Here is a 15,889-nt window from a genome sequence, read left to right on the forward strand (position 1 = left end):
TAAGACCATCCTTATTATAAATAAATACATAAATTAATACATAAATAAATAAATAAATAAATATGAGGAATGGTCTGGGCCAGCGCAAAGTCAATCATCACTTTAAAAATACTGAGCCTAGGCTGGAGGAAATGTTCTACACCGTGATATATATTAACATTCTCAAATCGTTCTATACAGAAATATTTTCTGTTCCTCTACTGATTCAGGTTTCACCAGTTTGTGATACCGCTGGTCTGGTACGTGATCCCGTGGTGTGTAATGGCTGTACTGAACACCATGCTCTACTCTGAGGTAATTACATCTAGTCTTAGCTTCTAGCGCCAGTTTTAATGCACATATATGATATACATCTACCAAGCTTTCAACCTTGAGTGTGCGATAAAATTCCTCATTAAAAATCATGCAATAGAGTGTAAATGTAGACTTTATTGGTTGTAAAGGGGTATAAATGTTTGTAAAGCTTTGACATATTCAATACATATTATCAATGCTTCATGTACAAAAAAATTAAATTGTTGAAAGGGGTTATTGTTTCAGCTATAAAGTTGTTCTGGAAATGTTAAACTGAAGGTTATAATTAGATCAAATTTTCTAGTTTTAAAAAAGATGGAAAAATTCAAATGATTAAAAATTAAAAGATTCGGAGTTCGGAGTTGAGTGACTGATTTTTTGCTTTGATTTTGTTTATTTTAGGTGAGATATTAATACTAAACCATCACTTGGCCCAGCGAAGCCAAAGGGGTTTTGAGTTTAAAACCCCCTACCAGGGGGTTTAGCAGTTAAACCCCCTCTTCTATAAAACAAAAAAAAATTTATACAAACGACAATCCCTATATTCCAAGAGTATAGCTAAGGAAGATTTTGATTTTAAAACCCCCTCCGAAATTAACCACAAACCCCCTCTTCAATATATGACTATCCATTCATCAGTCACCAGATTCTATGAGCGTAGCCAAAAGGAGATTTGTGTTTAACCCCCCCCCCCCCCCCAAATAAGAATATAAAAATCCTGGCTTCGCCCATGAGCTATTCAAATAATTTTACTGCACTTGTCTGTGGTGGCTGGTGAAATGGTCGCATTTTCAGTATTTAGTATTGTCAGTATTTTCAATATTTTCAGTACTTTTACTACAATGTAAGCTCCACGGGTTCTCAAAGTATATGTCAACATCATCGATGGTTTTCAAAGTACTTTGAATGAAAGAGACGTACGTGGATAAGAAAGTAGTGATGGCTAAAACCTGGCGCCAATAATGTGAAACATAATCGTCTGGACAAAACTCTACTTTCGTTTTAAACTGACACTGCTACACAATGCTACACATTGCTACACATATGTCTAGTACTTACAGTTTATACTTTTAACATCGTTTCTTTTTTTTTTTTATTCCCTTGCCTCTCACACTCAAGGTCCAGCGGTCGTCACTGGTCTGCAAGGAGGTCACCAACATATCCACCACCAGCAAGAAACTGTCCACAGTGGTCCTGTTCATCGTCCTGGCCCACATGGCCTGCAGCTTCCCCAGGTGTATGGTGGCCGTCTATAACATGGTCCACGCAAGAGAGGGTCATGGAAGTTCAAGTAATGGTCACCACTGTGCCCCGGAAATCAAATCACGTACCTACACTTGTATCACAGTAAGATTGGGGGGTGGGGAGCTTAGCTGAAATTCTTAGAGACTAGAATATGTCGATATTGTTGTTTTTTTAAATTCTAAAGTGGAAGTTATATATTAGTTTACATTAAAATATACATTTTATATGCATTTAATAAGTATACTAAAACAAATAGAGCAATGTTAAGGTTATAATGCTTTGAATTTTGAAAAGAACACAGTCTTTTAGTTTTTCAAAATTGACCAAAATAATAAACATTGTAAATCACGTTTGTTTTCACAGATCGCTGCCAACATCTTGAATGTATTCAACAGCTGTCTTAACATTGTCATCTATTGTGGCCTCGGGTCAAAGTTCAGACAAGAGATGAAACTTTACTTCGGGGGCTGCTGGCGCCGGAACCGGGTGGCACCTACAACCTGTGTCGTCGTCGTGGCCTCGCTGGAAACAAAGATGCCTGCTAGCAACGCCAGAACGGTCACGTCCTGAGATTTGAGCTCGGTCCTGGAACTATAAAAAAAAACACCAAACATAACTAGACATACATGTTGATGCATAGGAAAAAAAAACGCGCTCACTAGATACGTCAATAAAATGTTACCAGATAAATGTTACTTTGTTACTTTGTGTTTCTTAACAACCATTCTCTATAACCAAATAGTATGAGATTCGATTCATTGTATCATTAATATCTAGGCACCGAGGGAGCCGAAGAAAATAAATTAGACTTTTATATATACCGCCAGTGGCGTAGCAGCCAAGGTGCTCATTACCTCCAGGCCAATGACAGGCCCATTGAAAGATAGTTGTTGATTACTTGAAAGAAGATTTGCCTGAGTGTCATGACATTATTATTTGTAAGAGGTTTTTACTGAACTGAGTTGAAGGACACTAGCGCCTTATATAAATTAAAGGATACCTTCAGGTTGATTGTATTTAATTTTTTGTCAAAGTCACCATTTTAATCTCTTGAGGGGTAGGGGGGGCACTATCATATTCTTCAATCCGCAACCACGGGTACGCCATAATTATCAACATATATTGGACATTTTTCATCAACAAAAGGGTAGGAAAAATTAAATGAAATTGACCTGAAACAATTTGAGTAGAAACCCTTGGGAACTAGTACTTACATTAATTAATGGAATTTTTAAAGTTAATATTTTTTTAAGCGTCAGAAAATGGCTTCATTTCTCTACTTAAAATGTGAGTAACATTGTAGCCAGCTTTACCACCAACTTATTTTGTCCCTTTTGGTCAATATTCCCATCGATCCTCCAATCTCTCTAGGCGTAGTTTCACAACTTTTTATTCTCGACTCAAACCACGAATGCGTCATATTTGTTTTATAATGCCGTATATATATATATATTAACAGCCAGACTTTCTTTTCAAAACAAATGAGTTGGCTTATCATGTTCTATAAAAAAGATCCGTTACAATTTTTCCTCTTAGATTCTACATTTAGAGTCCCATGTCATAAACCCACAATTGTTAAAGGTCATGGTACCAATCCATCAGGGAAAAAGTGAGGGCCTAACGTAGGTGAAAAAACATTTTTAGTTTACTTTTTTTGGAGGGGTAGAATTCTCTACATTTTGTTCCGACATTTTTGCGGCCAGATGGAACCACGTCGCGGACCGGTTCTGGCCCGCTGGCCATATTTTGGGCATCAACGACAAACAAATTAACATTTTGGTATTTTTTGTTAAAACTAATTACATAATTAAAAAAACAACAAACAACAACACATTTAAAACTTGTTTAGTGTAAAAGTAGTTTTTTTAATTTAGATATATTTCTAATGGTATCATGTATGTATATATAAATAATACCTAAATATTAGTCAAAATAATTAACCTCCATGATGAATTATATTGCCCCATACTAAATTATATAGGCCAAAACATGCCAGTTCTCGCGACATTCTATAACTCACAGAATAACAGCATATGTATGCAGTATAGAGTTGTGAGGGCACTTGAAACAAAAGAAAATGTACTATGTACTATTACATAATGCTCTACACATCAGCGTAAGCTGGACTTCTGTATTGGTCTCATCGGTTAGATATAACGCGGTTGCTGGATTTTGTTTGGACCAAGACAGTTCTGACCACAGTGATGTTTGAAGTCAAAGTCTGGAGGGATTGGAAACTGAAAGAAACAAATAAACCAAGGTTTACGTTTGGAAACAGTGGAGAGGAGAATGCTGGAAGTTAGGATTACCAGACACTTACATGCCCATAGGATGAGACAAAGCCTTGAATAGAAGGACAAAGAAACAACACTTAACAAAACTAGGTTTGCAAATGTTATAGAGTATGTGTATGTGTGTTTCTATGATGACGTTTGGAAGATGTTAGCTGTGCAGTGTGAATGATGTGAAAGATAAGCGGCGGCATTGTCGTCAGCGGTCTTATGTACGACAGACGACTCCAGATTGCCAGAGTGAAAAGACGTGTTTTTTGTAGTGAGTTAGATTTTGATCAGAATACCATTTTATATTATTACTAAAGTCTATTACATTGATTTCATTGATCTCCAATTGAATGTGTCAATATTGTAATAAAAGTAATACATAATAGTGTTCACAAAGAAGTTCTTCAAGTTAATTCAAGTTCAGATCTAATACTCCAACAGCGGTTTAGTGTCTACCAGTAGTTTGGTGCCACAAGTAAAGGGCCGTCCACAACAACAATCACAGACTGTAGACCTATTTAATCTATACTGTTTACTAAAACATATTGAACACCAAAGAAGCGTGCCTCTGCAGAGAATTGTAGTTTATAAGGGTCAGGGGGCTGACTAAATAGAGGAACTATTTTACACGGTTCTCAGCTACACTACATTATATAATAATAATAATAATAAGGACAAGTTATAATCAGGGGCGACCTGGCGAGTGGTGCAACCGCCCCAAGTCCCGTGCCTGAAGGGCGCCCCGCGATAGCATAAATTACTATTACTTAGATTGTGTATTTTTCACGCCAATTGTTTCTGAATCATTATCTACGTTGGGTAAAGTAAGGTATATATAGTCTACGCTTACGGCTCACGGGCCCACGTTAACACTCCCCCCGCCCGCCTCTGGCAAGATGTACTGCTAAGGCCGCCACTGGTTATAAGAAAGAAGAGTAAGAAAATGTCTCAGACTTCAACTAGTGTCCATTGAACATTCTACTAGTGCCCATTTAACATTCAACTAGTGTCCATTGAACATTCTACTAGTGTCCATTGAAAATTCTACTAGTGTCCATTGAACATTCTACTAGTGTCCATTGAACATTCTACTAGTGTCCATTGAACATTCTACTAGTGTCCATTGAACATTCTACTAGTGTCCATTGAACATTCTAATAGTGTCCATTGAACATTCTACTAGTGTCCATTGAACATTCTACTAGTGTCCATTGAACATTCTACTAGTGTCCATTGAACATTCTACTAGTGCCCATTGAACATTCTACTAGTGTCCATTGAACATTCTACTAGTGTCCATTGAACATTCTACTAGTGTCCATTGAACATTCTACTAGTGTCCATTGAACATTCTACTAGTGTCCATTGAACATTCTACTAGTGCCCATTTAACATTCTACTAGTGTCCATTTAATATTCTACTAGTGTCCATTGAACATTCTACTAGTGCCCATTTAACATTCTACTAGTGTCCATTTAATATTCTACTAGTGTCCATTGAACATTCTACTAGTGTCCATTTAACATTCTACTAGTGTCCATTGAACATTCTACTAGTGTCCATTGAACATTCTACTAGTGCCCATTTAACATTCTACTAGTGTCCATTTAATATTCTACTAGTGTCCATTTAACATTCTACTAGTGTCCATTTAACATTCTACTAGTGTCCATTGAACATTCTACTAGTGTCCATTTAATATTCTACTAGTGTCCATTTAACATTCTACTAGTGTCCATTGAACATTCTACTAGTGTCCATTGAACATTCTACTAGTGTCCATTGAACATTCTACTAGTGTCCATTGAACATTCTACTAGTGTCCATTGAACATTCTACTAGTGTCCATTGAACATTCTACTAGTGTCCATTGAACATTCTACTAGTGCACATTGAACATTCTACTAGTGTCCATTGAACATTCTACTAGTGTCCATTGAACATTCTACTAGTGTCCATTGAACATTCTACTAGTGCCCATTTAACATTCTACTAGTGTCCATTTAATATTCTACTAGTGTCCATTTAATATTCTACTAGTGTCCATTAAACATTCTACTAGTGCCCATTTAACATTCTACTAGTGTCCATTTAATATTCTACTAGTGTTCATTTAACATTCTACTAGTGTCCATTTAACATTCTACTAGTGTCCATTGAACATTCTACTAGTGTCCATTGAACATTCTACTAGTGCCCATTTAACATTCTACTAGTGTCCATCTAATATTCTACTAGTGTCCATTTAACATTCTACTAGTGTCCATTTAAAATTCTACTAGTGTCCATTGAACATTCTACTAGTGTCCATTGAACATTCTACTAGTGCACATTGAACATTCTACTAGTGTCCATTGAACATTCTACTAGTGTCCATTTAATATTCTACTAGTGTCCATTGAACATTCTACTAGTGTCCATTGAACATTCTACTAGTGTCCATTGAACATTCTACTAGTGTCCATTGAAAATTCTACTAGTGTCCATTGAACATTCTACTAGTGTCCATTTAACATTCTACTAGTGTCCATTGAACATTCTACTAGTGTCCATTGAACATTCTACTAGTGTCCATTGAACATTCTAATAGTGTCCATTGAACATTCTACTAGTGTCCATTGAACATTCTACTAGTGTCCATTTAACATTCTACTAGTGTCCATTGAACATTCTACTAGTGTCCATTGAACATTCTACTAGTGCCCATTGAACATTCTACTAGTGTCCATTGAACATTCTACTAGTGTCCATTGAACATTCTACTAGTGTCCATTGAACATTCTACTAGTGTCCATTGAACATTCTACTAGTGTCCATTGAACATTCTACTAGTGCCCATTTAACATTCTACTAGTGTCCATTTAATATTCTACTAGTGTCCATTGAACATTCTACTAGTGCCCATTTAACATTCTACTAGTGTCCATTTAATATTCTACTAGTGTCCATTTAACATTCTACTAGTGTCCATTTAACATTCTACTAGTGTCCATTGAACATTCTACTAGTGTCCATTGAACATTCTACTAGTGCCCATTTAACATTCTACTAGTGTCCATTTAATATTCTACTAGTGTCCATTTAACATTCTACTAGTGTCCATTTAACATTCTACTAGTGTCCATTGAACATTCTACTAGTGTCCATTTAATATTCTACTAGTGTCCATTTAACATTCTACTAGTGTCCATTGAACATTCTACTAGTGTCCATTGAACATTCTACTAGTGTCCATTGAACATTCTACTAGTGTCCATTGAACATTCTACTAGTGTCCATTGAACATTCTACTAGTGTCCATTGAACATTCTACTAGTGTCCATTGAACATTCTACTAGTGCACATTGAACATTCTACTAGTGTCCATTGAACATTCTACTAGTGTCCATTGAACATTCTACTAGTGTCCATTGAACATTCTACTAGTGCCCATTTAACATTCTACTAGTGTCCATTTAATATTCTACTAGTGTCCATTTAATATTCTACTAGTGTCCATTAAACATTCTACTAGTGCCCATTTAAAATTCTACTAGTGTCCATTGAACATTCTACTAGTGTCCATTGAACATTCTACTAGTGCACATTTAACATTCTACTAGTGTCCATTTAAAATTCTACTAGTGTCCATTGAACATTCTACTAGTGTCCATTGAACATTCTACTAGTGCACATTGAACATTCTACTAGTGTCCATTGAACATTCTACTAGTGTCCATTTAATATTCTACTAGTGTCCATTTAACATTCTACTAGTGTCCATTGAACATTCTACTAGTGTCCATTGAACATTCTACTAGTGTCCATTGAACATTCTACTAGTGTCCATTGAACATTCTACTAGTGTCCATTGAACATTCTACTAGTGTCCATTTAACATTCTACTAGTGTCCATTGAACATTCTACTAGTGTCCATTTAACATTCTACTAGTGTCCATTTAACATTCTACTAGTGTCCATTTAACATTCTACTAGTGTCCATTTAACATTCTACTAGTGTCCATTTAACATTCTACTAGTGTCCATTGAACATTCTACTAGTGTCCATTGAACATTCTACTAGTGTCCATTGAACATTCTACTAGTGTCCATTGAACATTCTACTAGTGTCCATTTAATATTCTACTAGTGTCCATTGAACATTCTACTAGTGCCCATTTAACATTCTACTAGTGTCCATTTAATATTCTACTAGTGTCCATTTAACATTCTACTAGTGTCCATTGAACATTCTACTAGTGTCCATTGAACATTCTACTAGTGTCCATTGAACATTCTACTAGTGTCCATTGAACATTCTACTAGTGTCCATTGAACATTCTACTAGTGTCCATTGAACATTCTACTAGTGTCCATTGAACATTCTACTAGTGTCCATTTAACATTCTACTAGTGTCCATTGAACATTCTACTAGTGTCCATTGAACATTCTACTAGTGTCCATTTAACATTCTACTAGTGTCCATTGAATATTCTACTAGTGTCCATTGAACATTCTACTAGTGTCCATTGAACATTCTACTAGTGTCCATTGAACATTCTACTAGTGTCCATTGAACATTCTACTAGTGTCCATTGAACATTGTACTAGTGTCCATTGAACATTCTACTAGTGCCCATTGAACATTCTACTAGTGTCCATTGAACATTCTACTAGTGTCCATTGAACATTCTACTAGTGTCCATTGAACATTCTACTAGTGTCCATTGAACATTCTACTAGTGTCCATTGAACATTCTACTAGTGTCCATTGAACATTCTACTAGTGTCCATTGAACATTCTACTAGTGTCCATTGAACATTCTACTAGTGTCCATTGAACATTCTACTAGTGCACATTATACATTCTACTAGTGTCCATTGAACATTCTACTAGTGTCCATTGAACATTCTACTAGTGTCCATTGAACATTCTACTAGTGCCCATTTAACATTCTACTAGTGTCCATTTAATATTCTACTAGTGTCCATTTAATATTCTACTAGTGTCCATTAAACATTCTACTAGTGCCCATTTAACATTCTACTAGTGTCCATTTAATATTCTACTAGTGTTCATTTAACATTCTACTAGTGTCCATTTAACATTCTACTAGTGTCCATTGAACATTCTACTAGTGTCCATTGAACATTCTACTAGTGTCCATTGAACATTCTACTAGTGTCCATTGAACATTCTACTAGTGTCCATTGAACATTGTACTAGTGTCCATTGAACATTCTACTAGTGCCCATTGAACATTCTACTAGTGTCCATTGAACATTCTACTAGTGTCCATTGAACATTCTACTAGTGTCCATTGAACATTCTACTAGTGTCCATTGAACATTCTACTAGTGTCCATTGAACATTCTACTAGTGTCCATTGAACATTCTACTAGTGTCCATTGAACATTCTACTAGTGTCCATTGAACATTCTACTAGTGTCCATTGAACATTCTACTAGTGTCCATTGAACATTCTACTAGTGTCCATTGAACATTCTACTAGTGTCCATTGAACATTCTACTAGTGTCCATTGAACATTCTACTAGTGTCCATTGAACATTCTACTAGTGCACATTGAACATTCTACTAGTGTCCATTGAACATTCTACTAGTGTCCATTGAACATTCTACTAGTGTCCATTGAACATTCTACTAGTGCCCATTTAACATTCTACTAGTGTCCATTTAATATTCTACTAGTGTCCATTTAATATTCTACTAGTGTCCATTAAACATTCTACTAGTGCCCATTTAACATTCTACTAGTGTCCATTTAATATTCTACTAGTGTTCATTTAACATTCTACTAGTGTCCATTTAACATTCTACTAGTGTCCATTGAACATTCTACTAGTGTCCATTGAACATTCTACTAGTGTCCATTGAACATTCTACTAGTGTCCATTTAATATTCTACTAGTGTCCATTTAACATTCTACTAGTGTCCATTTAAAATTCTACTAGTGTCCATTGAACATTCTACTAGTGTCCATTTAATATTCTACTAGTGTCCATTGAACATTCTACTAGTGCCCATTTAACATTCTACTAGTGTCCATTTAATATTCTACTAGTGTCCATTGAACATTCTACTAGTGTCCATTGAACATTCTACTAGTGTCCATTGAACATTCTACTAGTGTCCATTGAACATTCTACTAGTGTCCATTGAACATTCTACTAGTGTCCATTGAACATTCTACTAGTGTCCATTGAACATTCTACTAGTGTCCATTGAACATTCTACTAGTGTCCATTGAACATTCTACTAGTGTCCATTGAACATTCTACTAGTGCACATTGAACATTCTACTAGTGTCCATTGAACATTCTACTAGTGTCCATTGAACATTCTACTAGTGTCCATTGAACATTCTACTAGTGTCCATTTAACATTCTACTAGTGTCCATTTAACATTCTACTAGTGTCCATTTAACATTAACTAAGTTGTATTTTGTTTGTTCCGTCCATGTCTATCATGTGTACTATTTGTTTTGAATTCCTCAATTTGTTTGGTCTATATATTGGCCATGTTTTCTACACAGAGGTCACAAAGTTGATCCTATTCTAGAGTCTAGACCAGTGATTCACAAAGTGGTCTATATAGACCCCCAGGGGTCTACGAGGACTTCCAAGGGGTCTACGGAAGTGAAAAAATAAATTGGGGGTCTATGGCCTGTTAATGGAGGTCTACGAAGGCGGATCTCATTGAAGCATGACCATTCATGAAATTGACACGTTCACACATGATTTGTACCTTAGTTAATCCTTTGAATTTCAACCCTGTTAGTGGAATGAATTTTTTAAATTAAAATTAAAATTTAATTAAAAATTTTAACGTATTATTTTAAATACCTTAATTGTGTCTACATGAAAATAATAATTTACATGGCCGAGTCTATAAAATAAAATGTTGACCGTAAATTGTTGGTTATTAAAAATTTGGCTTCATTCTTTCTTTGTTGAACAACTATTGCATTTGTTCTTTATTTTTTATGTAACAAAGTTTGAAGCTATGTCGCTATGAAACCATCGAAGCTGAAACACCGAGAAAAGTCAACATGAAATAAAATAGATTAAGATTTGAAATACTTTTGAAAACTTTTAAATTCAGATTTAAGCCACAGTAGAAAAATGTTGATTAAACATCATAAGAGAGAATAGGTTTGTGAGCGTCTTACAATATATTTACTTTGGCTTATATCAAACTCTAAAAAACTGCACACTATAAGCAAAATATTGACTTTGCCAACCATTGAAGAGGATTTACAATCTGTTTTACACAATCTTATATCTGATATCATTAAAAATTCCTCTAAGCAACAATACAGTTCAAAGGTGTAATGGTGAAATAAGTTTTGGACAATGAATGGTTATCGTGTTATTACGATTTACTTTTTTAAAAAGCTGGACTAGTTAACCTTGCCTGATAATGTAGTGGTATTATTATATTTTTGTTATGAATCAAGAAATTCATAACAAATTGCTTTTTGCCTGAAATTTTGATCAATTGCTCCTTCACACTGAAGTATGATAGTTTTCGAAAGGATTATCTTTGACACTATTTTTTCTGAGTTCTTGGTTACTAAGATCCTATTTTAAAACACAGAAATTAAACGGGAATCGGACATAGTCTATTTCACAAACTTGTTTCATAAATTGAATGAGGTTAACTTGCAGCTACAATGTGATAACCTAAATTTGATCAACACGAAGGCATAATCTCAGTGTTTCATGTGAGGATTAAATTAATGAAGCATACAATGACAATGATAAATTTTCTTACTTTCCAAATTTAAATCAGTCAGACATCATCTAATCGAGAAGATAGAATGTTAACCCGAACTAAATTGAAGCCCAAGATTGACATTTTATTATCAAAGCTGCCCACCAATAGGCGTTTTTGTTGTTGTTGTTGTTGTTGTTTAGTTACTTCTTGTAATGCATATTAAATTTTATTTTGCTTTATTTTGCTTTGAATGTCATCAATAAATATATATCGCATAGTAATCAGTGAGAAAAGCACATCTGAAGTTAATGAATTTTCACTAAAATGCTGGGGGTCTACCGAAAACTTAAAAACATGGCAAGGGGTCTACGAGACAAAAAAGTTTGGGAACCACTGGTCTAGACAGATGGCAGTGTCTGCTTTAGCCGTCATTTAACTTCTGATCTTGGTGAACTAAAGAAACTCCCTGAACCTAATGGAGTTCTGCACGTCCAGAAACTGAGCCCGCCACTCGGTTTGATGTCTACAGCTAAAGAGACCTAAAGAGCTTGGGCACTTACTAAAATGGGCGCCACGTTTCGCTTGCAACATTCATACTTGAGCTTGTAGTTGGGTGTGGACATGTCCGCCTTCTTGTTCCTCTTGGAGTCGCAGTGTTCGCAGGCGTCCTCGTAACCCTTCCAGCAGAAGAAGAGGATCGCACCAATCAAAGGGGCGACAATCAGATAAAAGAGAATAACCTGGAGTTGAAAAACAGAGAGACACCAACTCGGGTGAAAAAGTTTGTTTCTCTCCCCCCCCCCCCTCATATATTCTTCTAATTTGTTTTCCTTGCGATCTCTTGAAAGAGCCGACAATGTGTGTTAGTTCTAGTGTAAGGATTAGAAACTGTGTTTTTTTTTAAATATATGTGACTTAAGATTTATATCTAAACAACGTGAGGGGAATATTTACACACTGAAAGAACCATGAGTAGATCTACGCGTATTTTCGAGGACATTGTCAAATTAAATGCAACCGAAAAATTGTCCAACTCACGTAAATATTTGTAAAATGGTTCACATGTTTCGGATTTTCTTTCCGAATTTAAGATAATCTACTTCCTATTCCAAACCTCTCGCAGGATGAAGGGGAGGGCAGGGTATGAACCCGGGACCATCGACAAGTCCGAACGACAGTCCAGAGCGCATACCGCACGACCAGGCAGCCACCTATGTTCTCTATAAGCACGCGCGTAAACTAGTCTAAACTAGTTTTAATAAATACTCATGATGGAACTGCGCGTGTACTACTCACGTAAATACCCTTGATGATATTGCGCTTCTATCTTCTCTTCTCATACAATACAGACGTTACTTCAAAAAAGAAGATTACGTCTTACGCGTCATGCATTTAGCTATGTATGTTAACCAGTGGTACTGTGAATGTACTTGACCTACTTACGTAAGTACTCTTGATGGTATTGTAGGACAGCCAGGTGTCGTCTTGTAAGGAAACAAAATAGGCAGAGCTCGAGCACTGATCGTATTCGTAACACTTCCTCCCGCAGACTCCAGACACGGTCGTGTTGCAGACGAGAATGTCCACAAAGAGGCTCATGCTAGTTGCTTGTTAACAACCCAGGATGTCGATGGCGTGAGTGGGCTGCATTTTCCCCCTCTTTTCATGTCTGTTTCGATTTAATTACATGTTTATTATTTTAACTGAAACTACGACATTATTGACACAAGAATCCTCGTCTGCACCAAACATAAGTCCACTTCCTGTTTTGTTTTTTTCATCACGCGCTCTAATTTCAAAAACATGAAGTCAAATTTCCGAAAAAAAAAAGATTAAAAAAAAAAAAAAAGCTATCTGAAAGTGACCAGTTTGACACCTGTATGATTTTACAAACGCTTATTGATTCATTCATGCCCTCCCTCCCCCACCTCCCTAAAAAAATGAACAAATATTGAAGGTGTAGAAAATAAGGCTATCTCTATATAAAGAATATTTAATATAATAATTCTTCTCTTTTCTGTTTGTATTAAAAAGCATTCTAAAAGTTTGTCTATTTCTGTTTAATTATACCATAAAACTTTCCTACATTAAATTTTCATAAGACCCCCCCCCCCACACCACTAACACAATTTCACCTTCATTCAATATCCATGAAGTATCTCTGTATCTGGCAGTTGTTGCCCTTGTCGGAACATTCCAGATAATCATTAATGAAACCTTTATGTTAACAAGAAAATATCAGTAACTTGGGCACATGTATGTATGCAGAGAATCTTAAGTCCCAAGTAAACCCGAGTTGTTGTTTTTAACTGGACCCCATAGCCATTGAACTACGATTCCAGAAGTAAAGTATTGATGCCCAAGACGTCAGAGGAACAGTTAAGAATTAAAATGTGCAGTCTTTGCAAGGATTGAAATGTGCAGTGTTTTCAAGTCTTGGAGCTACTGAATGTTGGCGCCAAACTCTACAAATGGACTGTTCAGTAAGTTTTTTTTATAATTGACCTATATGCAAGAAATCTACAGAGAAATCAAATTTCATTTTGTCAATATAAGAATTTATTAAAATTTTTTTTTTAAGCTGATTTGTACTGAATTTATACATTTTTTTTGCTCGAAAGTGAGATAACTCTGTCGTCACATTATATACATGCAGTTGCCTCCCCTTCAATAGTCCAGCATACAAAACAGCCTATGTGGAGAAGATTAGAATAGAATCAATAAAATCATAAACATAATGGATTTATTATTTACATTATATATTACATTTGTATTTATAGTGTCATATCCAGGGCCGCTGCGAGTGTTGTGGCCGCCTGCGTGCTAAAACAAACAAACAAATACCGCCCCTTATTTTTGACTGTAAATGAGCAATTAACTTGTGGCATTTCTTATTATTGTATATGCAACATGTACTGGTGCATGGGTAAAAGGTTTAAAATTACTCTAAATATAAGCTATCACAGTAAGCCCTGAAAGACTAATAAAACACAACTTGTTATTATTACAAAAACAAATATTATTAACTATTTATTTAATACTTTTAAGTAAAATAAAGAATTTCAAACACTTCTTCCTTGGTTTCATTGCTAGCGATGATAGTCAAACTCGTTACAGATTTAATCTTGCGTAACTTGTAAAGGTTTCATTTTCTAAAATGCCCGTTCGCTGCTAGCCATTGACACTGGTAGAAAAATTCGCAGTACAATGACTAAATTAGAGCAAGTTGAGAATAAACTATTTCTACAAATATATTCCAGTAGTTCAACTGCACCCATTTCAGGTTTCAAATAAATGTCTTTTGCTCTGAATTCTTCATAAGGTTCGTTCTCATTTACATCTGTCTGTTCTTCTGTAGGACCAGCTCATTTTGCCCTAACAATGTAACATGTTTCTGCCAATCTGTTAAACTCTACTTCGTTTGAATACAATTCCACAAATATCTGTAGGCTATGTTATAACATCTCAAATCTGTCATTGAATGGTTTTATTATTAAATCATGTAAAGGATAGAAAAAGAAGATTTGAAAATTGTTTTAGGACCGTTGAAAAGTATTGACTTTGACTTTGACTGTCACATAAGCAATAAAAATTCCTTGCCAAAATACTCCTTGACCGATTGATGAAATTCCATAAGAAGATGTTCTCTCTGATATGTGACCTAGATCTGGTATGTCGGCCAAGATTCAAGTTCATGCACCAAATCAAACGTGTTTTCGTGTTCTTAGACTTTATAGTTCTGATCTTATCAATTCTGGTTCAGCGTCTACAATACAGTTCCATTGATCCCAGGATATTATCATCGACATTTTAGCAGATCTTTGGTTTATAATAAAAAAATTTGTAATGTCGTCTGCTGTAACAATTTCCAGACGATCACGATTTATTATATTTTGTAACAAAAAAATGGAACAAATATTTTTTTTATTAAACTAATTATTTTTTTTTAATTTGGCTGCCTGCGTGCATTGCCCACTTTGCACAATTGGTAGCGGTGACACTGATCATATCGATCAATTCATGTAATCCGTCTGAAAAGTGAGAAAGTGAGAAAGTGAGAAAGTGAGAATGTGATCAAAAACAATTTATAATTCTAAACAAACTAGAAGGCAGAATTTTTTTTTATCTTCGAGCAGGGGCGGACTGGGTGTCAAAATCGGCCAGGGCATTTGAATACAACCAGGCCCTATGCTGCTTTTTAATAACTAAGTGTGTAGGGTGACTCTTACTAGTACCACTGTCTACAGATGTAGGCTATTTAATGCTTTTACATTAGTTCGGAAAATTAGTTAAGATTAAATTAGTATTACACTGTAGAGAGATTTCTTTCCAACACGACACCCAG

General features: G+C 35.4%; 2 protein-coding genes across 2 annotated transcripts; one reads left to right on the forward strand and one right to left on the reverse strand.

The window, feature by feature from the left end:
- The first annotated feature begins 261 nt into the window (after positions 1-261).
- LOC129925007 (uncharacterized) lies at positions 262-2,218 on the forward strand. Its single transcript, XM_056022829.1, has 3 exons — positions 262-294; positions 1,414-1,641; positions 1,903-2,218. The coding sequence occupies exons 1-3, from the start codon at positions 262-264 to the stop codon at positions 2,107-2,109; spliced, it is 468 nt and encodes a 155-aa protein (XP_055878804.1). The 3' UTR covers positions 2,110-2,218.
- Positions 2,219-3,380: 1,162 nt separating this feature from the next.
- LOC129924937 (uncharacterized) lies at positions 3,381-13,317 on the reverse strand. Its single transcript, XM_056022427.1, has 3 exons — positions 12,988-13,317; positions 12,105-12,284; positions 3,381-3,776 (listed from the first exon to the last, which is right to left on the reverse strand). The coding sequence occupies exons 1-3, from the start codon at positions 13,141-13,143 to the stop codon at positions 3,687-3,689; spliced, it is 426 nt and encodes a 141-aa protein (XP_055878402.1). The 5' UTR covers positions 13,144-13,317; the 3' UTR covers positions 3,381-3,686.
- Between the last annotated feature and the right edge of the window lie 2,572 nt (positions 13,318-15,889).

The sequence above is a fragment of the Biomphalaria glabrata genome, chromosome 3, assembly GCF_947242115.1.
Source record: "Biomphalaria glabrata chromosome 3, xgBioGlab47.1, whole genome shotgun sequence".
NCBI classification, from domain to species: Eukaryota; Metazoa; Mollusca; class Gastropoda; family Planorbidae; genus Biomphalaria; species Biomphalaria glabrata.

Coding starts and splice junctions, on each gene's coding strand:
- LOC129925007 (XM_056022829.1), top strand. CDS start 262: ATGGCTGTACTGAACACCATGCTCTACTCTGAG. Junction 295..1,413: donor ACACCATGCTCTACTCTGAG/GTAATTACATCT, acceptor CTCACACTCAAG/GTCCAGCGGTCGTCACTGGT. Junction 1,642..1,902: donor GTACCTACACTTGTATCACA/GTAAGATTGGGG, acceptor TTGTTTTCACAG/ATCGCTGCCAACATCTTGAA.
- LOC129924937 (XM_056022427.1), bottom strand. CDS start 13,143: ATGAGCCTCTTTGTGGACATTCTCGTCTGCAACACGACCGTGTCTGGA. Junction 12,285..12,987: donor ATACCATCAAGAGTACTTAC/GTAAGTAGGTCA, acceptor TTTCAACTCCAG/GTTATTCTCTTTTATCTGAT. Junction 3,777..12,104: donor GAAACGTGGCGCCCATTTTA/GTAAGTGCCCAA, acceptor TGTTTCTTTCAG/TTTCCAATCCCTCCAGACTT.